At 43.0% G+C, this 22,496-nt stretch overlaps 1 protein-coding gene across 1 annotated transcript in view; it reads right to left on the bottom strand.

The window, feature by feature from the left end:
• prkce (protein kinase C epsilon) overlaps positions 1–22,496 on the bottom strand; it is a 443,521-nt gene that overhangs the window by 284,994 nt on the left and 136,031 nt on the right. The window contains exon 2 of the mRNA XM_033025532.1: positions 20,050–20,113. Coding sequence (XP_032881423.1) covers positions 20,050–20,113 — 64 coding nt within the window. The remainder of the gene's footprint in view (positions 1–20,049; positions 20,114–22,496) is intronic.

Raw genomic sequence — 22,496 nt, 5'->3', positions numbered from 1 at the left:
ATAAAAACAGAAATTAATAAAAAGTAAGGAATTTGGATGCAATCATCACTGACATATAGCAATAAATTATTTTTCTTCCAAATTTTAAGATAAATTATTATTTTACAGATGTTGACAGACTTTCTGTGCTTTTTCAACATTTATTTTTACCTCCAATCCTGTATATCTCTTTCGCCAGTAGAGGGTGCATAGGCTGAAAATGTTGCAATTCACAATCCATGTGAAGAGCCTATGAACAGTTAAGCAGCTCCCATTTACAATCCCAAACAGCAACACACACACCCAGACACACAGCAGCAGCAGTCGCAAATGATGAGATACAGAATGTTGCTTGTGAACAATAACACAGAGTTGTAAAAAAGGAACTGCAAATGCTGGTTTAAACCGAAGATAGACACAAATAGCTGGAGTAACTCAATGGGACAAGCAGCATCTCTGGAGAGAAGGAATGGGTGATGTTTCGGGTCGAGACCTTTCTTCAGACTGGTTAGGGATAAGGGAAATGAGAGATATAGACAGTGATGTGGAGAGGTAAAGAACAGTGTGGGATGGGGGGGAGGTGTGTATGTGGGCGGGAGGGATGTGGGGAGGGGGAGGAGTGATGTGGGGGGAGGGCAGGGGGTTTGTGGGGGAGAGGGGTGTGGGGGCGGGGGGAGTGAGCTCGGAGAAAAGACAGGGAAGAGCCATGGGGGGTACGGGGGGGGGAGAGGAACCAGCGAGGGGTACCAGAGGGGTAGTGGCTGGAATTGGTGGTGCGATGGGGACTCTCAGCGGGCACTGGTCGCTGGTTGTTCTCCTCCGCCGGGATCAGTCTCCGCTTTCCATTTAGCGACATCGGCGACATCTCCGACTCTGGACTGGGTTGGGTCTCCGTCGCTGTGCTGCTGCTTGGGGCGGGGCTGCTGCTTTGGGCGGGGCTGCTGCTGGGGGCGGGGCTGCTGCCTGGGGTGTGGCTGCTGCTTGGGGTAGGGCGGGGCTGGGCTGGGCTGCTTCGGGTCCCTCCGAAAGTCCAGTTGGAAACCTCCGCCAGCCACCCTCAGCTCCAGTAGAGATACGATGGCGCAGGAAGGGGCGGACCTTACCGGGGAGTGACAGGGGAAGAGACTAATTCGCGCGACGCCAACTGGCAGGAGAAGAGTTTGATCTGCGCATGCGCGGTTTTTAAGATTTTTAAACCTCGCTAACTTTTACAACATTCAACCGATCGGAACGAAACTTGGCGCACTCGCGGCACAGGAGAACGGTGAGTGAACTGGTGAAAATCGTAGCGCTATCGCAAACCGTTTTTGCGTAAATAGAAAGACCGCCAAACTGGAAGATAACAAGATCAGAGTTTAATTATGTATAGATTGCACTATATTTGTTATTTATTGAACTTTCTCTCTTTTTTTCTCTTCCCCCGTTATGTACTGTTTACATATTCACATATTCTGTTGTGCTGCAGCAAGTAAGAATTTCATTGTCCCCTCCGGGACATATGACAGTAAAACACTCTTGACTCTTGCAGCTCTCTGTCACTAACTCTTTAAGAAGTTCCTTAAAACCGACAGTTTTGACTCAGCTTTCAGGAATCTGACCCAATATAACATGCAAAAGAAAATGGAGACACAAGGAACTGCAAAAGCTGGTTTACAAAAAAAAAGTGCAGGAAAGGGAGACAAGAAAAATAATCCCCGTTATGTTCTACCAAGTAATGGCGACAGAACGACTTCCATTTGGTGCAAAGTATGACAGTGTAAGGTTAAAACAACAAGGATAAAAATCTTCCCAAAAACGCTGATGTGGAATTCTCTTTTCTTCTTACCTCGTCTGTAAAATTAAAACTGTAAGGAAACTCGGTGAAATTATGGTGCAGCTCCAGAAGACTTTAGTTCAGCTGCATTTGAAGTATGGTGTGCAGCTCTGATTGGTCCATTACAAGGTGGATGTGGAGGCTTTGGAGTTGGTGCATGTGCTGTTTACCAGAGTGATGCCTGGATTAGAGGATATTAGCTACAAGGAGAGGTTTGGAAACTTGGATTATTTTCTCTAAAATGCTTGAGTTTGAGGGGACCCCTGATAGAAATGTATAGAATTATGATATATATGATTCGGTAGACAGCCAGAATCTTCTTTCCAGGGTGGAAATGTCAAACACGAGAGGGCATAGATTTAATTTGTGAAGGGGAAAGTTTAAAGGAGATGTGCGGGTTGAGTTCTTCACATAAAGATTGGTAGGTGCCTTGCTTTTTCTGCCAGTGGTGGTGGTAGAAGCAGATAGGATAGTGGTTTTAGATAGCCACATGAATATAATATATCTTTTTATTGTCTTTTATATATCTTTTAATATATCTTTATATGCAGGGAATGAAGGGATATGGAACATATCGAAGCAGAGGTTAGTCGCTAAATTTGATATCATGTTTGACAGAGAAATCGTGAGCCAAAGAGCCTGTTCTATTCTAATCTAATAAATAATCTAATATTCTAATAATTCTATTCAAATAAATAATCTAATATTCTAATAAATAATCCAACCTTCTCTGATCTTAAAAATATTTTCAGAAAAATACTGTTTTGTTTTTTTCATTCAATGGCACTCTTGATTTATGTGTATTAATGTTTCTGCGTTCTACAGGAGTTTATTGATTATATGTCATAATTTAATGCCATATTGGAGGCCAACCAAAAAGCTTCCATGCAACCTATCATCTGCTTGAAATCTGGGCTCAGCAGGTGAAGAAGAAAGAAGAAAACACCTGGCATATTTAGGTGTGATTAAGTATTACAAAAAATCCACTTTGTAATAGACTGGAATAGATGAAAGTATCTCCCTACAGGTTGAAACAACACCAGCACATGCACGGAAAATAAGCTGCATACAATATGCAACTTCAGCTATTTTATGGGCTGATACACTTAAGCAGATCTTGAAAATAGTTGACTCGGCAAACTGAATAGCCATGATTGAATGACGGAGTAGACTTGATGGGCCAAATGGCCTAATTCTACTCAGGGATAGTAGAATTATGCCATTTGGCCCATCAGGTCATGATCTTATGATGAACAGGAGGGAATCAATGTAGATTTGCTCATGCTACTTAAACTGGGGTGAACTGTGTTGCACAGTCCAGAGCCACAGGTCAGCAAGTGGAGGACTTGATGGGAAGATAGATATTATGACAATTGAGGTGGACAGGCAGGGGCAGGTTCATGAACACAGTGAGACTGATAGGGTAAAGTGTGTTTATTTCTAATCCAAGGCTTATTAGGAGTCAAGCGGATGAACTTAGAGCCTTGATCAATGCATGCTTGGAGCGAAGAATCCAAAGGTTATGGGGAGAAGACAGGAGAATGGGGTTGAGAAGGATAGATCAGTCATGATTGAATGGCGGAGTAGACTCAATGGGATGAATGGCCTAATCCTATGACATGAATTCCAGCTTAATGGTAACTTTCCTTTTGCAGGGTGACCAAAACTGACACAGGCAACGAAGCAATGGATATGTGGCCTTTGCTCGTCTTGCAATAACACAGACTGTGTGTACACTCCTGATTATTTTATGTACAGAATAATTTCACAATATGTTTATGGATGAGAGCTTAACCTAGCTCATGAATACAGATTTAATTCCCAGTTCTCCACTGTAGCGTCAGTGTGGTGCTTAACAAATTCCGGAGTTACAGCCTGTGTTAGTCCATCTGAAATACCTTGTCATGGATTTAGTATTCTATCAGTGAAAATTAAATTCTTGGTAATGGTCCAAAATTTTTATTTTTCTAATTGAAACCGGTTAGATCTTGTTCAAGGCTTACAATTTATATTTGAAATAATTTGTGTTACTTTGGCCAAAATTGGATATTAATGACATGATTTAAGCTAAATACTTTGTAGAAATGCATTATATTAATGATTAATTAATATCCTAATATATGAGAATGGAAATAACAGCAAAAGTAGCAAAATAACTCTACACGTTATCCATTAAGTGGACATTAATGGCCATTTTGCTTACAAATAAATGCACTTAGAGGCACTGCTGAATACACAGGGGGCATCAGACATAGAAGCAGGAATAGGCCAAATGGTCCTGAAATCTGCTCCATTCTTCAGCAAGATAATGGCTGAAGCACTATCTCATCCACTTTCTTGCTGACCGCATGTCCCTTGATTCTCTTTATGTCCAAAAGTCTATCAATCTCAGTCCTGAATATACTTAGTGGTAAAATTGCTTGCTGTAGTGAACAATTCCAACGATTTGCAGAATTCAATATTTTTTTCATCTCAGTCCGAAATGTTGACCACATATTGTGGAATATCATTTGCCCCAGTTCTATGCTCTTGAGCCTGAGGAAATAATACTTCAAGTCAAGAGTGTTTAATTATCATATGTACTGAAAAGGTAACAATTAAATTCTTACTTGCAGCAGCATAAGGGTCTGTAAACACAGTACTCATGGATAACATAATAATATAACCATATAACAATTACAGCACAGAAACAGGCCATCACGGCCTTTCATGTCCATGCCGAACACTAATAAAAAAAGAAGTTCAATAAATTTAATAACGCCTATTATTAATGAAAAAAGCTTTAAGTCCTTAGTGCAACTAATACAGTTCATAGTTTGTAGTTTAGCTGGTGTTTGTTGGGAAGAAGCTGCTCCTGAACCTGGAGGTCACGGTTTTCAGATTCTTCTTCCTGAGGGCAAGAGTGAAATGAGAGCAAGACCATGGTCTCAATGGTCCATCATTAAGATCCTTGATGATGCTGGCTGCTTCTTCAGGCTGCGCTTCCTTAAGGGCCTGTCCCACTTACGCGACCTTTACAGGCGACTGCCGGCACCCGTCATAGGACGCCGAAATTTTCAACATGTTGAAAATTCAGTGGCGACCAGAAAGACGCTACGAATCTTTGGAGAATTCTTACGTCCATAGGAGACCTCTCACGGCCATACAGGCGACATGTCGCGGGTGACCTCTCACAACGTTAGGAGACCTCTCACGACCATATAGCCTGTATGGTCCTGAGAGATCTCCTATGGTCGTGAGATGTCTCCAAAGAGTTGTAGCGTTTTTCTGGTTGCCGCTGAATTTTCAACATGTTGAACATTTTGGCGACCTATGGCGGGTGCCGGCAGTCGCCTGTAAAGGTTGCATAAGTGGGACAGGCCCTTAAGGAAGCGCAGCCTGAAGAAGCAGCCAGCATCATCAAGGATCTTAATGATGGACCATTGAGACCATCTTAAGATCATTTCTTGTTTCAAACATCAGTGAGTGCCCTGCACAATTCCGAGGGGAGTTGCGCAGGGCTCGGTGCTGGGGTCGCTGCTCCACGTTGTATATTAATGACTTGGATGAAGGGGGTTGAAGGCTTTGTGGCCAGGTTTGCAGATGATACGAAAATAGGTGGAGGAGCAGCTATTGTAGAGAAAGCAGGGAATCTGTAGAAGGAGTTGCACAGGTTGTGAGAGTAGGCAGAGAAATGGCAGATGGAATATAGTGTAGCAAAGTGTGAAGTCATGCATTTTGGTAGTAGGAATAAAGGCATAGATTGTTTTCTAATTGGGGAGAGAATCCACAAATCAGAGAAATTTGTTTGTTTCCTTGAAGGCAACCCAGAGGTCAGTGTGTGGCATTCCAATGTTCATTTAGATTAAGTATCTGCTGAATTCCAACCAGAGGCCAAGGACTTGGACACAACTGAACTAATCTGGGTCAAAGAAGTTGAGCACAGAGAGTAGACTGTGGTTGAGTGCCCAATCTGAACTTGCACATTCTGTGGGGAGGGCATAAAGTGCATGATTGAGGCTGGTGGGTGAGGGGATGAGGGGTGGTGAATATCAGGAATAGGTAGTTGGACTAATCCTTGTTGGAGGTGTTCATCGGTTAGTACTTCTGAGGTACAAATGTTACTTGCTACCTAGTCATCTCTGTCCGCTACTAGACTATTGCATTTGTGAGTTGTGAATGGAAGTGAACATTGTCTAATCATTGGTCACTCTCCTGACTCTAGACTGTCTCGAGGAAGGAAGGAGTTTGATGAAACAACTGTAGAAGGTTGAGCCGAGGTCTCATTGCAGAGGAGGTCCTGCTGTTATGTCATGGGCTTTGGTTAGCAGGGAGTCAGTGTTGCTTGATTCTTGGAAGAGCATTGATCTTTATGTTCTGCTTACATCTGTCATTGTTTTGTGAATCTCTGCAATATATTCTCTCAACCTTCTTTGCTACAAGAAACCCAGCTTCTCCCAGTTCAACCTGGAATCATAGAGAAATAGAGAAAAAAAAGGTATTTTGGCCCAATTCATCGATCAGGGTTTATAACTGAGCTTGTCCAATTTCCCCACGTTCAGCCCATATCTTTCTAATCCTTTTCCATTCATGTATCTGTTTAAATGTCCTTTAAATGTTTCTATTGTGCCCTCCTTTACAGCTCCCTTTAGCAACATATTCCAATTACTCACTACCTTCTGAATGAATAAATTAACCCTCAGGTGTGGCGGCACCCAGTGGTTAGGTCACTTGCTGTGCGAACCCCTGGCAGTCGGGGGTAGGGTCACGTGACTGGGCAATGGCGGGAAGGAGTTGTCATGGGGTATTGGGGTGTGTCCCAGTATATAACGAACCCCGGGTCAACCTTCCCTCTCTCTTCCTCTTCTTCTCTCTTCGCATGAGTGTCCTGCCACCTCAGCAGGATCTCAGCTCGAGCCCAGGAGGCAACAGCCTCGCAGCAGCAACAATGACTTTTGTGATAGAGGACTAAACGTGCAAGTATATCTAACTTATAATGCCTGAATAAAGAAACCGTTTATTCACAACGTTTGGTGCCTCTAAATTGGTGACCCGCGACATTCCAAAATGGATATTTTGGATATCCCGATGCACGCACCTCTACTGTGGTGAGCTGATGTCTGCAGCCGGCAGCCCAGCTTGACAGTGATTACCACTATAGATGCAGCCGTCAACTCTGCGCAGCACCCAGACGCTGCCTTGGGCCCCACCACCGCGGTCGGCCGCTCGCTCCCGCCTGTGCCTGGTTTCACCAATCGGAGGCCGTTCGGGTCGATGGGTGTGATTGGCCTTGATTGACGGCTGACGGCCCTCCCTTCCGATCCAGCAGGCTTACCTGGGGCGGATGTCCACTGATGTCCGCCTGCTCCTTGCGGTTAATGAAGATCCCCGGCCGCTGGCGGCCCATATGGTCGAGCTGTGGTTGGCCCAGCAGCCGGGTGGAGCCTCGGTTGATCGTGAGTCGGCGGTCCCGCGACGGATCCCCCGGCCGCTTCCAGTTTCTGCCAAAGGCGCGGCGGTGCAGCCGGTCTCGAGAGCCGCCGGCGACGGTATGTGGAGTTCCTACCTGCAGCGGTGGGGCGAGGCCCATCGATGCCGGCCACCTCGCTCACATTCGAGATTCGCCTCACGAGGCTGCCAAAATTCCCGCCGTGGCCGCTGCCCACATGGCCGCCATGGTTGACTGCCAAAATGGGTGCTGCGGCCAGCCGGACGCGACGTTTCTACTTCCGGGTGTGGAGGATTTCCCCGTCGGATGGGGCCGACCTGCTTTGACTGCCGTCAACAATGCCACCTTCAGAGCTACCAGCCTTGGAGGGCATCTACCACACGCGGTGCCTCAGGAAGGCCCTCAGCATCCATAAGGACTCATCACACCCCTGCCACGGTCTGTTTCAACTACTTCCCTCCGGCAGACGTTACAAGGCCTTCTACGCCCGAACCTCCAGACTCAGGAACAGTTTTATCCCAAGAGCTATAGCGGCTCTGAACCGGCCCTAATGAGTGCCCCCCCACCCACCCCCTTTGGACAGTCTCCCTCAGATGGTCACGTCAATCAATTCAGCTTGTTTATTTATGTATTGTATTTATTTACCTTTCTTGTACATCAGTGGAGCTGCACACTAAATCTCGTTGCACTGACGTGCAATGACAATAAAAGATATATTATTATATATTATTATTATTATTATTCCGGCCGGATGGTGTCACTGCGGTCTGACCGCCGTCAACAGCGCCACCTCTGTTCGGATGGTGTCACTACAGCCTCCAGCTTCAAGCACAGCATCTTCTCATCGTACATTGGACAATTCAAAATTTGGTTTCCTGTCCTACCCTGCTTGATTCGAACCATAGAACTTTCGGCATCCGACCACTTTGGACTTTGCTGTATGTTTGCTCACTGTAGTTTTTTTCCATTTTACACTGTAATGACCCAGCTTAATATTGCTATTAGTTTCTTGTTATTTCTTTGTTGTTGTATTTGCATTGTTGCTGACATCTCCCAGCCATCGCTGGGCGCCGTATTTCTCTGGACATGATCCTCTGCTGGTCGACGTGATGGGTCTGTACCTCATCCATCCTGCAGCTTTTGCATTGGTCTCCTTGCACCCCTCGGCATACGGCCGGGATGGCCCACAGCCGGAGCATTGACTACGCCCGCGGGCCCCACTGCCCCGACCCACGGCCCGGGGTCCCCCTGACCCACAGCAGGAGCCACCCTCGGCCATGTTTGTGCACCTTCCGGTAGAAGGTGAGCACACTCTATCCCTTTTCGACGTCTGCCCTCATGGTCTGCCTGTGTGTTTACGAGTTCAGGCTGCCGCGTTTTGTCGCCCTGCTCGTTTTCCTGCCTTTGTTTTCGGGGGGGTGTCCTGTGGCGGCACCCAGTGATTAGGCCACTGGCTATGCGAACCCTCAGCAGTCGGGGGTAGGGTCACGTGACGGGGCAATGGCGGGAAGGAGTTGTCATGGGGTATAGGTCTCTTTTAAATCTTTCCCCTGTCACCTTATATCTCTGCCCTCCCAGTCCTGGATGCCTCTACTCTGGGGGAAAAAGACTGACCATTCACTTTGTCTATGCCACTCATGATTTTATATACCTCTATAAAGTCAAACCTCAGCCTGCTATGCTTCAGGGATAAAAGTCTCAGTCTACTCTGCCTTTCCTCCTAACTTAAACCCTCAAATCCTGGCAACAAAGAATATTTTATTTGCTGCCTTTCGAGCTTAACGCTATCTTTCCTGTATCAGGGCAACCACAAATGCACACAATACTCTAAACGTAGTCTCACTAATATCTTGCACATGATATCCCAACTCCTGTACTCAATACCCTTCCCGATGAAGGGATGTGTGCCAAATGCTTTCTTCACCAACCCATCTATCTGTGTCAACACTTGTAAATAAAATCCTAGATACATGTAACCTTTCTCGCAAAACACTTCTCCACCCTCTCTAAGGTCTTCGGATCCTTCCTAATGTATTGTGGCTACATTGGTACTTGTTTTGACTTAACTATGATTAAAGTTTTGATTAAAGTTTCAGCATTACCTCTCTCCCTTTGAACCGTCTTTCTAGTTATGAAGTCCATATTAACCTCCTCCTCATGATGTCCTGCCACTTTCAAAGATTTATGACCATAGCCACTCAGAACTGAGCTCCGGCATAAAGCTTAGAACTGTGCAATTTACTCCATCATGTAGCTCTTTGTTCTTTTGCCAACATATATAACTTCATATATCTCAGTATTACATTTCATCTATCAGTTGTTTGCCAAGAGTTATGTCCTGTTAAAAGTCTAGTAATGTATAAAATACATATATTGCACATATATCATCCCCAGCTGTAGAAATGAAATCATGTAACAAAATGACATATCAAAAATGCAGACCTTTGAACAATAGTCTGGAAAGTGACTTGCACAATTGAGTGAAGAGCCACAATAAGTCACCATGACAAGAAGGCTTTCACATTCTCTTGATGTGTTTGCACAGAAAATAGCTGAAAATGACCCAGTCCACCAACAACAAGAACTACTAACATCTTATCACCAAATCGCTTGGCTGCAGATGGGAAACATTGATAAATAGACAAATCTAACACAGTCACATTTGCCTTTAAAGGCTACATGTTATGTTGTGTCTGCCACAAAAGGAATTTAAAATGGTAAAAAAAACAAAGTGCTGATGGAACTCAGGCAGCATTTGTGGTGGGAATCGTCGGGATGCTTTGGATTAGGACCCTTCGTAGAACTGATTGGAGTAGCGGCCGTGGAAGCTGGAAAAGGCAGAACTGTGAGGATGCTTGGCAAGTGATAGGTGGATACGGATGAGAGGGCTGGAGTGAATCGCAGCTGGACGGAATATATGACAATGACTAGAGGTGGAAAGGAGACCAAATTATGTCAAATAAGGACAGAAGAGGAGGAGAGAAATGGAAAGCTGGAGGGAGGAATATGGGTGGAAGGGGACAGTGGGGAAGGGAAAGGGGCTGTATAAAGGAGAAATGAGGGACACTGAGATGGGAGATGAGCAGAGGAAAGAAGCGAAAGGAGCAGGGTAACTGGGATGGTGGAAGATAGTTGGATAAATGTTTTTTTGGGGATGGGGGGGAAGGAAAAGAGGTGGTGGGTAGGGGGTAATTACTTAAAGTTGAAGAATTTAATGTTCATAGCTAATAGTTGTAAGTTACCAAGTGGGAATATGAGATGCTGTTCCTCCAGTTTGTATGTATGCTCACTCTGGCAATGGAGGAGGCCAAGAACAGAGAGGTGAGAATTAGATCTGGAAAGGAAGTTTGAAATGGTTAGCCATGTGAGCACCAGCAGGGCCTGTGGACAGAGCCTGGGCGTTCGGTGAGATAAAGTATTTGCCTTGTCTACGCTTGGTCTCACTAATGGAAAAGAGGTCAAATCTGGATCACTGAAGAAAGAAGAAAAGTGAAATTAAGATATTCAAAAAAATCTTTTTTTAAAGAATTTCCTTTTGTTGTCCTATATGTCTGAGTAACTTTGATCTCCCTAGTCCTGTGATCAATTTACCTGTCACACCTACATCTGCGACCTAGTTTTAATGTCACCATGCAAATATTACCTAGAAAATCTTTTAACATTTTAAATGGCTCAAAGCAATCACAGCTTAATAAACGGAGGCCACATTTTATTTACTTAAAACCTTCAAATTTACAAAGCTCTGAACTCCAATTGAGAAGTAAAGCTGGATGGGGATCAGGCCATTTTATTTCACAGGACACAACAACTAAACCACATTTACATTAAAAGCCTGATAATCCGCTATCCAACTATTAGGAATTAATTTTACTCTTTGTATCTCCTCGTTATTTCCTCCTCAACAACCTACAATCGAACATTGGGGGCCCTTTGACCTTCGGCGCCAGATCTGATCAGTTCTGTACCTTTGCATACCTCTAGTTTCCTTCACTAAGGCAGAGATAGATTCTTGATTACTACAAGTGCCAGGGTTATGAGGAGAAGGCAGGAGAATGGGGTTAGGAGGGAGAGATAGATCAGCCATGATTGATGGGATGAATGGCTTAAATCTGCTCCTATCACTTATGGCCTTGTGACCTTCATCCAATACTTAGTTACTGCCTCCAAATCTTCTTTGCCCAATGAATTTGTTGCTGTTCCCACAGAACAACCAGATGTAGGATTTTCTGTACAGATAAACAATGTAAATCCCCTTAAGTCCCTTGTGTTTACTGTTGAGGTCAAGGGGGACGTCGGTGAAATGGTTCATACAACTCATTATACACATACGCTTCTTCTCAAGAGAAAAATGAAAGGGTGCATAGATAATGAAGTGAGAGTCTATGGTAATTTTCACAGTGGCTGACAAAGGATACCTCCTGACCATCAGGCAGCAGATTCTGATAGCACAAATCTACGTAAGTATGATAAACCCCGACTAATCTTAGCTATTAATTATTGATGATTCAAGACAGTGATACACAGACTATAAACCCAATGTGATGGGACTAGCTTCATACAACAGCTCCTTTTCACACACTGAAGCTGTAACTGCCCCTCAATGTCCTTCCATGTAATAATTCTATGTATTCAAAATATCGTGAGCAAAACAGCCAACAAAGATTATTGCCTAGCTGTTCATCTTGAGTCAGTAGCAGCCATACACTCTGCTAGAAGCTTGTGCTGAAGGTACTCAGCAGGTCAGGCAGTATCTGTAGAGGGAATGGACAGATGTCTTTTTCGATTGGGACACTTCTTCAGATGTCCATTCTCTGTACAGATGCGGCCTGACCCAATGAGTTCCTCCAGCATTTTGTTTTGTGCTCATGAAACTGAATGTTGATTTTGGCAACCCATCCAATGGCATCCGAAAATGTTTTGACGTATGACATCTGTACTTCCTGTGTAAGAGAGCGGTGGTCAGATTGTACCCCCATATTTACCATGAGATGTTTGTTCTCATTTGCGAAGAAATCTGTCCTTTACATGTACCATTCAAACCAAATTACAACAACCTGTAAATTACACAAAGTGCTGTTGTAACTCAGTGGGCCAAGCAGCATCTCTGGTGAGCATGGATGGGTGACATTTCATGTCGAGACCCTTCTTCAGATGTCTTCTCAAGTTGAAGTCAGTAAATTCTTGATGGAATTCTCACTTAAGTGCTAGTTTGGGATAAAAAAGGCATTCATCGTCAACATACTTGAGGAAGTATCTACTCAAAATTTCCAAAAGGTTTGCATAGCTGGTTCAGTAATGTTCCGGCATTGTGAAAGTAGTTGGGACCCATCATCTAGAATCTTATAATAATTTCACAGTACAACGGTGATTCACTTGATATAAGTGAATCACGTTGCTATTTACCAGTTGTTCGAAACAACTGGTAGATAGCAATAATAGTGGATGATGTTAAGATTATTCTCCTTTGCCTTTCATTGCATTGTCACACCAAACTGTGAGTGATATCCCACTGTTAATATAACCAATGCTTGGGTTGATATTTGGAGAGTTTGAATATTACTTCCAAAGTTTTTCTCTTCTGAAAACCACTTTAGAAACACCTGGGTCTTCATCTTGTTGTTGGCATGTTCCAGATGTTAGTGAACACTGAGCATCTGATCTAATTCCCGGTTAATTTGATTTGAAGGTATATATGAGCGCCCAATACCACAGAATTTCACACTGAGGAATTTTTATCACCTTGGGATTATGCACTGGGCGTTAAGCGTTTCTTGAAATTACCGTCCAAATGAAAGGAGCGAAAAGAGGAAATGTCATAAGCAAAGCAAACGCTTCCAAAAATTACAAATACAGGCACTAAGGTTTTATTTCCTTCCTGTAATGAGTCATCAGAAAACTAGTTAGCTGCAGATAAGCATCTCTAAACACTGCAAAGATTTTACGGGCAAATCTGGGATTGGGTAGAATATGTTGATGCCTGAATTATAACCCTTTTATAATGCATTCATAATGCCCTGGCTGTTAGTGGCCCAGATCTCAAGCCTTTTCTGATGTCTTCATAGTGCAAATGGTGATACATGGGATAGAGTGAAATGCCCAACTACTGATGTAACTATCCATTCCAGTGTTCCTCTCAGACGAGCAAGGGTTAAAATGAGAGATAATTGCCATGGTGACTTTTCCTCTGAATCAACCTAATTGGAATCCATTTCCTATTATGAAGCAATATGATATAAATTAAAAGGGATGGAAGCTTATAAATGTATAGCAGTTGTACAGCCTCTGAAAAGGAACCATAGTGCAATCAGATTACAAATAAACTGAAGTTCAAATGAAAACGCCCATTTTCTTGAAATGTGTGGGAAATGGGGGACAATATATCTGTTTTCAAGTCAACAAATCAGTGGAAGGCAAAGCTCGGATCAAGAAGCTATAATTCACGTAACTATCTTGACCACAAACTTAGTATAAAGATCCCATGATCAGAACCAGAGGAATAATTGCCTTCAGTCTTACACATAAAAGCCTGCTGATATAAGAATACGTTAGACTTATACTCAAAGATAGACTAGTTTAGTTGTTTTAAAGATACAGTAGGAAACAATGCAGCTATAAATGTGATGCCCTGCTGCATCATTATTTTATTTAGCACAGAATTAAAAATACTGCAAAGTCATCCAGGACAAATGTCATGGTCCACATTTCTCCTTCAAGCCTCATTCAGTTCATCTTTCTTCTCATTATCCCTGTTATACTAAATATAATTTCCAACGAATATTCATAAATTCATAAGCTCTAGTAGCAGAATTAGGCAATTTGGTCCATCAAGTTTACTCCGCCATTCAATCGTGACTGATCTATCGTTCCCTTGGCCTCCACAGCCGTCTGTCACAATGAACTCCGCAGATTCACCACCCTCAGACTAAAGAAATTCCTTCTCATCTCCTTTCTAAAGGTCTGTCTTATTATTCTGAGGCCATGGCCTCTGGTCCTGGCCTCTCCACTTGTGGGAACATCCTCTCCTCATTCACTCTACCCAGGCCGAATCCAGGATATTCTAAATATTTGGTGTAAATGACACATCAATCAGAATAGATTTGGTTCATTATTATCTATATTTCTTCACACAAGTAAGCACACACTGATACACTGAACATCCCAATTCAAACCCCGTTCCCAGTCATTTAGTATGGGGAGGAAAAAAAAAAGATCTAAACCAATACAGAGCATGCTTCTTTAATCGGATGGTCAATGCAAGCAACTTGCTGCTTTGCGTAGATAATGGTGTGTGACTTTGAAAAACAAACGGTGTGGACCAAATCAGCTTTTATTTATTAGAAGCACAAAAGGAAAGTTACAAATAAAAGCTAAAAACACAGTATGCAGCCCAATATGTGAAAGCAAGAAAACAGGATTAAAACTTTTCTAAGCATGACTCTGTAAACTGATGTTGGCAGCCTAGCAATTTGCTGCTGGTAATTAACAATAAAAGTGGAAAGTTGACAATTGTAATGTTATAGCAAAAGGTGGTTGAAGCAACAGGAAGGCACACAATCAACAATGTGGAGTGTTATGATGCGAGATCCCTGGGTGTACTGGTTGACACCAACCATCCTATGCATTAATTTGATTTATCCCCCTAAATATCATGTTCTGTTTATTCAGTCATTTGGGCTTGATGAACAAGCCAAACATATCATATCTTTATCATCATTTATCCATAACATTTAATGCACTTGTGGAAATCCATCTTTTTTCTTACGATAGCCACATTTGCAGATTTCGAGACAAGTTTTGGTTGTCAATAATTTTCCTATTTCTTAGCATTTCAATGGTCTCACTAGCTACTTAGCGCTCTTCCTTTGATTCTTCAGCACAACGAGTAGATCTCCTGGAATCTTGCTGGTATACCAGATTCAGTGCCCCCACACAAATCTCACTGGGTTGTGGTATTCAGGTCATGAGATTTCTATAGGTGGTACTATGCCCCTAACTGTCCAGGAGACTTTGATAGCTGAAATGCCCCTCACAATGTTTTCTCACCATAAACTCTGTAAGAGATGCTGCTGAAATAGCTGGCAATTGCAGAAAGGTGATGGTGCATTATATTACTGCGGAAGTGCCACAATAGCTACATTACTGGGTCAATGGCTCTTTACTATCACATGTACAGATGCACAGTGAAACTATTTTTTAGCATCAGTTCAGTAAAGTATCATTGTATCCAAGCACAATCCCTGATTAGTGCAAAGCATTGTCACCTTGTCGTGGTGGAGAAGCTTGTGTGGACCTGAAATCCTGAGAGCATGCCATCTGGAGCTATGCTCCTGGTAGGGCCATGCATGGCGGTAAGGTCGAGGGGGAGGTCTCTGACAAAGAGCAATCCAACCAAGACCTCAACGGTGGAACAGGTGGAGGACGATGGTTGCCCTTAGTGGAGCATCACCTGTCCATGTCCTCCAAAGATGGTAGTGACCCGTAGAGTTATTCCAGCACTTTGTATTCTATGCAGGATACCAACATCTGCAGTTCCTTGTGTCTGCACCAGCATCTGTACAAGGAGATCAATTGTGCTTTGATTAGGATCAAGGAAGGGAATGCCAGCAGCAGCTCCTAAAGCAATTAAACATAAGGTGCCAACTTCATAAAGCTGCTAAACAGGATTATCTGATAAACATCACAGATAGAGCTAAGGAACTCTGCAATCTTTGGATCAGATCAAAACTGAGGTCTTTTGAGGTTAGGTCTATTCCCAATAACCCCAAAATCACAATCAATCAAACAAACTTCCACTTTGTCCAGAAGGCCAAGATAAACCATGTTCACTAGGATGCTTTGCACGAGGCTCCACACACAAGGAGGGAGAAGCACCCTGCTTTGCATTTGGCCTCATCCTAGAAGGGAGAAATTATGACGTGAGGGTATCCTGTAATTATTTTGGAAGAATTGATGTTTCTTGTTTTTATTTTTTTTAAGGAAGAGTTTGTACTCTGTATGATCAAAAATGTGCTACAATTTTTGTCATTGTATGGTGTATTTGCATGTTGTATCTTTTTCTTTACATAAATATATAACACTGTTTAGAAAATAAAGTTTCATTTTCAGGGGCAAAGAAAATTATTCTGGAAAGGAGGAGCCCACCTGGATCTGTTTCTGAAAGAACCCAAAAGAACTCTAAAGAGAACCATTAGGCTTTTCGCTGCACACAGAATGTCAAAATAAATATGGAAAAATGTGAACCCTGTCATGACTTTTTATTTAGAACAGCCAATTTTCTATTTAATTACTGGTTGTCTCTCGTAATAAAAAATGCTTGGCATAATGACTTGTGTATATATATAAATTAAGCTAAAATACACACTCTGCTTTGGCCAAGGAAGGTGTGAGGGGGAGAGAATGACAAAGGATGCAAGGGCAGAGGAAATTGCACACGAGGTGACTGCTTTGCCGAGCACCTGCGCTGTGTCTTTCATGGCCAACTGGACCTCTAAGTGCTGGTTATTTCAATTTTCTTCTCCATATCTACACCAACCTCTCTGTCCTCAGCGTCCTCTCCTTCCAGGGTGAGGCCAAGTGCAAAATAATGAAACAGCACTTCCTATTCCTCCTCAAAAGTATGCTCGCTGACACATCAAGGCATCCTTTTCTAAAATTGACACTGAATTATGTGCATAGAAAGCACATCACTGATGGTAGGCATGTTTCAAACAAATGAGGAAGCAATGGCTGGAGCCTTATTCAGGGAAAGTTAGCAATATTTTACATGTTTTTTTTGATAATTGATATAATATTTATGTTATAATTGTAAATAAACTTTAATAGCTACGTATTAGCGATGCAGTGAATTGGGGCATGGTTTGAGATATCGAACGGTGGATAGCAATGTCTATTTTTTTTCCCCAACATGAATTAGTCAAGTCAACTTTATTTGTCACATACACATACAAGATGTACAGTGAAATTAAAGTGGCAATGCCTGCGGCATTGTGCAAAACAACAGAACAACAGAACAGAACCAGTATTTACATTTTTTTTAAAAGACACAACAGTAATTACGTCCCGGTGAGATCAGAGTTTACAGTCCTGATGGCCTGTGGGAAGAAACTACGTCTCATCCTCTCTGTTTTTGCAGCGTGACAGCGGAGGCGCTTGCCTGACCGTAGCAGCTGGAACAGTCCGTTGCTGGGGTGCGAGGGGTCCTTCATGATCTTGCTGGCTCTGGATCTGTACCTCCTGGTGTATAGGTCCTGTAGGGGAGGGAGTGGTGTTCCCATGGTGTGTTCGGCTGAATGCACTACTCTCTGCAGGGCCTTCCTGTCCTGGGCAGAGCAGTTCCCAAACCAGATCGAGATGTTTCCGGATACTTTCTACAGCACCATTGAAGGATCCTCAGAGAGACTCTGAATTTCCTCAGCTGCCTGAGGTGGTAAAGGTGCTGCATTGCCTTACTCGAGGGGTACTCGGGAGGGGACAGAACAGCGGCGGAGACCCGGCCGGGATCGATCCTGGCTGCGGATGAGGCGCGGGTCTGTGCCACGTCTCCCTCCTCCAATCACCGCGCTCTCTCCTCAGTCCCACCCCCCCCCCACTCCTCCCTCCTCCAATCATCGTGCTGAATCATGTCCCGCCCCCATTGCCTGCTGACCGACGTCTCTCGTCCAATCGGCGCCCTCGATCATCAGTCCCACACCCACTGTCTCGCGGAAAGCGCAGATTTCACCGGGTTTTAAAATCTGGATTACAAAAACTTGGGGGGGGATGTCCCCTATCTTTCAAAACATGGAGGGGACATGTCCCCTCTGGCCCGCCCGGATTTTCCGCCCCTGTTTATGCCCTTCTAAAGTCCACAATCAGCTCCTTACTTTTAGTGACATTCAAGACGAGGCTGTTGTTCTGATACCAGAGTGCCAGATCAGCCACCTCCTCCCGGTAGGCCTTCTCATCGTTATCGGAGATCAGGCCCACCACCACTGGAAAGTAGTTCACCGAATTACTCGTACTGTTTTTTTTGCCTAAATCTCATCATCCTAACTATTCCTTTGTTGATTAGCTTCAGAGTTTCTCAAGCATTCTTAAAATAAGTACAGCAATTTAATTAAGATGCCCTCTCAGAGTTTTATTACTGTCTTTGTAATTAGTGTCAAATGTAATTATATGAAGGCAGTTGCAGGGCTTAAATTCAGCAGAATTCTGATGGGATGCAAGTTTGAAGGGATCTAGGAATATTGTTGGCACCACTTGTGTCAGACTGAAGATGGGTCTCAACCCAAAACTTCACCCATTCCTTCTCTCGAGACTTGCTGCCTGTCCCGCTGAGTTATTCCAGCTATTTGTGTCCATCTTCAATTTAAACCAGCATCTGCAGTTCCTTCTTACACAGTCTTCTTTTCCCTTCTACTTCAAGGAAAAGTCCATCATTCCAGTCTCGAAGAAAAATAAAGTGATCTGTATCAATAACTACTGCCCAATAGCTCTGTCATCGACCGTCATGAAGTGCTTTGAAAGTTATTAATTCTCAAGAGCAAAAATAGGTCCATGAAGGATACCATCCCTTTTACACTACATTGAGCCATGGATCACCTTGACAATAAGAAAATAAATGATAGGATGCTATTCATTGACTTGTTGAACACCAGACCTTCGCCAGTTAAAGTTGGTCAGAACATTTCTGCCACGCGATCCCTCAACACTGGTGCCCCTCAGGGTTGTGTGTCAATCCTTTGCACGACTCCCTGTACACCCATGACCATGTGGCCAAATACAACTTTGATCATTACATTCACAGATGGCACCACTATTGTTGGCCAGATCTACAACAACGACGTGACAATATTCAAGAAAAAGATCGAGAACCTAACGCTATAGTGTCAGGACAATAACCTAGCTCTTAACATCAGCAAGGCAAAAGCGTTGGTTGTTTATCTAAAGCAGCAATGGGTGAACACACCACTATTTTTATCAACTGCATAGAAATGGTCAACAGCTTCATGTTCCCTGGCATCCTTATCACCAGCAACCTTACCTAGTGTGGTGATCCAGAAAGCATATGAGTGCATTTACTTTCATACACATCAGATAAAGTTCAGCATGTCCACGAGGATTTTCTCGAACTTTTACAGATGTATTGTAGAAAATATTCTGATAGGTTGCATCTCAGCCTGTTATGGCAACTGATTTGCTCTTGACTGTCTGAACAAAGCCCAGGCCATCATGGACTTGTAACTTCCTTCCATCCAGTCCATTGCCACAGTGGGTTACATAAGGATAGCTGGAAGAATGCTTGTCACCCTGGCCATATCCTTTTCTCCCTCTACCTTCTGGGAGAACATACAGTAGCTTGAAGGCTCAGATATCCAGACTTGAGAACATCTTTCACATCCCTTTCACAGAGGTGCTTCCATGTATTCTTGATCTTAACTCTACCTCATCAGGGTATTCCATTATCGTCCTTTGTATTCCTTAGCACCAGTTGGATTCTGCACTATCATCTTGCACCATTTTGCCGTTCTGCACTCATCATTATATTTATTGTTCCTTTTATCATTATTATATAAAAACCATTTACTCTCTGAGCTTCACGTGAACAAGGAATTGCACCCTGGTGAGTATGACAATAAACTGATCTGAGCTTCAAATCAATTGCCATTCATCAAAAACTGGAAATATTTTGAACACAACTCTTTATGGAATAATAGCAGAACAGGGCATCATTCCTTTGCAATGAATCTGACTGATGCTTGGTGAGTCATTGCAATATTTTTTTTTTATCCAAAACAAAATAAACATTGCAGAGAAGCTGCTATAGTGGATCTGAGTAATGAAAAGTTACCTTCACTCGATGATCCCGAGAGATCTATGACAACGTACAATCTGCCTTCTGGTTCCAGGTCGATCTGCAATTGATAAATAAAATTAAGAGTCAGATAACAAGACAAATATAACACACCAATAAACAAAATGTTTCAACGGCCCTTAACTTCAAAGTGTGAGTAAAACACTGAATTTCAATAATTGGCCAAAGAATATCCTTCCCACCATGGATGGAATCAAAAGGAATAATCAATAGGAAGACTATTGTCTGAATGGGGAGAGATTACAAATGAGTGAAAATAGAGGGATCTAGGTGTTCTTCAGCATGAAACACAAAACATTAGCATGCAAGTGTAGCAAGTAAGGAAGTCCAATGTAATAGGTACACAAAATTGCTGGGGAAACTCAGCGGGTGCAGCAGCATCTATGGAGCGAAGGAAATAGGCGACGTTTCGGGCCGAAACCCTTCTTCAGACTGATGGGGGGTGGGAGAAAGAAGGAAAAGGGGAGGAGCCCGAGGGCGGGCGGATGGGAGGGTGGGAGGAGACAGCTAGAGGGTTAAGGAAGGGGAGGAGACAGCAGGGGGTAATGCTGTTTTTTATTGCAAAGGGTTTAGAGCGCAGACACGGAGAACTATTGCTAAAATTATACTTGCCAATGACAAGGCTGCAGCTGGATTTTGACAGTACTTTTGGTCTCTTTATTCAAGGAAGAATATACCAGTATTGGAGGCAGTCCAGAGAGATTAACTAGGCTAGTTTCTAGGATGAGAGAACTGTCTTATCACAAATAGCTGAAATGGTTAGATTTGTAGTCTATAAAGTTTATAAAAATGAGGGGTGATATTGAAACACTGAAGGGGACACAACTGGGTAGATGTTCAGATGTTTCCACAAGTGGGAGAGTCTTGAACAAGGGGACATAAAGTCCCCTTGGTCATCAGGGGCATCTTGGTCATCAGGGGCAAGTTGGGGCCAAAAGGCCAGTTTCCATGCTGAATGACTATGTTATATGACTCTGTCATATGTAACTAATCAAATTTACAGGTGACCAACTTCTGTGACAGTGGGGATCACAGGAAGATGAAGTGATGTATCACCTGTTTGGCACTTCTCAACATTCACATGCCAGACCATTTCAATGGGGATATTTTTGCAGCATTACCTGCTTAATTGTTTGTCACGATTCAATATTATTGAGCTTCAGAGCTTTTAGTTGGGGGATCACTTAGCTCCAACTCTTTCATATTCCTTTGCTATTAAGCTTGCATTTAGTCCTGTATTGCAGCATGTATTTTTAAGCATGCTGGTGCTGAATAAGATTTTTTAAAATTTCTGTTAAACTTTCTCATCTTCTCTTTTGCTACGTGCAGCCACATAAATGGAACAAAATATTCTGTCGGTTCTCTATCAGTACTACACATAATGCCTTTTGACATGCATTCCAATCTCTGACACGACAGAAATATAGCAAAGGTAATTAAAATATCACAGTTTCACCTTCATTTTATGAAAGCTACAATATATTTTGTGATAGTTACACAAATTCACTTAATTTTAGCTCCTGGATCAGGAGGTGTAATTGTATAGCTCATTTACTTCAGAACACACACACACACAAAATTAATTAATTACTGCCCAGAAGAAATAGCATGCACTGTATCACTATAATGCTTGCGTCTATCACATCCATCCATTGAGTGAGACTGCCCAATTAGCGGCAAATTATGGGCATGTTTTGTAGTGCAAATTCACACCCACTGGGAAGTGCTTGGAAATCCTCCAAATCCCTTTCATAATCATCAAAGACAGAGAACTTTCACCATCATCTGTCCCAGATGAGTTTAGAGCAGGTTTAATCTCTCGTGATAATGACTCTGATTGAGAATCAGATTATTTCAGATCATCCAATTTGCCAACTAGTCTGTATACTGAAAGGTTTCAATATGTGGACTTTTGCTACCAGTTTAAATAATAACAATGGCATAGAAACATAGAAACATAGAAATTAGGTGCAGGAGTAGGCCATTCGGCCCTTCGAGCCTGCACCGCCATTCAATATGATCATGGCTGATTATCCAACTGAGTATCCCGTACCTGCCTTCTCTCCATACCCTCTGATCCCCCTAGCCACAAGGGCCACATCTAACTCCCTCTTAAATATAGCCAATGAACTGGCCTCGACTACCCTCTGTGGCAGGGAGTTCCAGAGATTCACCACTCTCTGTGTGAAAAAAGTTCTTCTCATCTCGGTTTTAAAGGATTTCCCCCTTATCCTTAAGATGTGACCCCTTGTCCTGGACTTCCCCAACATCGGGAGCAATCTTCCTGCATCTAGCCTGTCCAACCCCTTAAGAATTTTGTAAGTTTCTATAAGATCCCCTCTCAATCTCCTAAATTCTAGAGAGTATAAACCAAGTCTATCCAGTCTTTCTTCATAGGACAGTCCTGACATCCCAGGAATCAG

This window comes from Amblyraja radiata, chromosome 8 (assembly GCF_010909765.2).
Source record: "Amblyraja radiata isolate CabotCenter1 chromosome 8, sAmbRad1.1.pri, whole genome shotgun sequence".
Classification (NCBI taxonomy): Eukaryota; Metazoa; Chordata; class Chondrichthyes; order Rajiformes; family Rajidae; genus Amblyraja; species Amblyraja radiata.
Note: the sequence above shows the minus strand (reverse complement) of the source record. Positions and strands in the feature narration are given on the sequence as shown.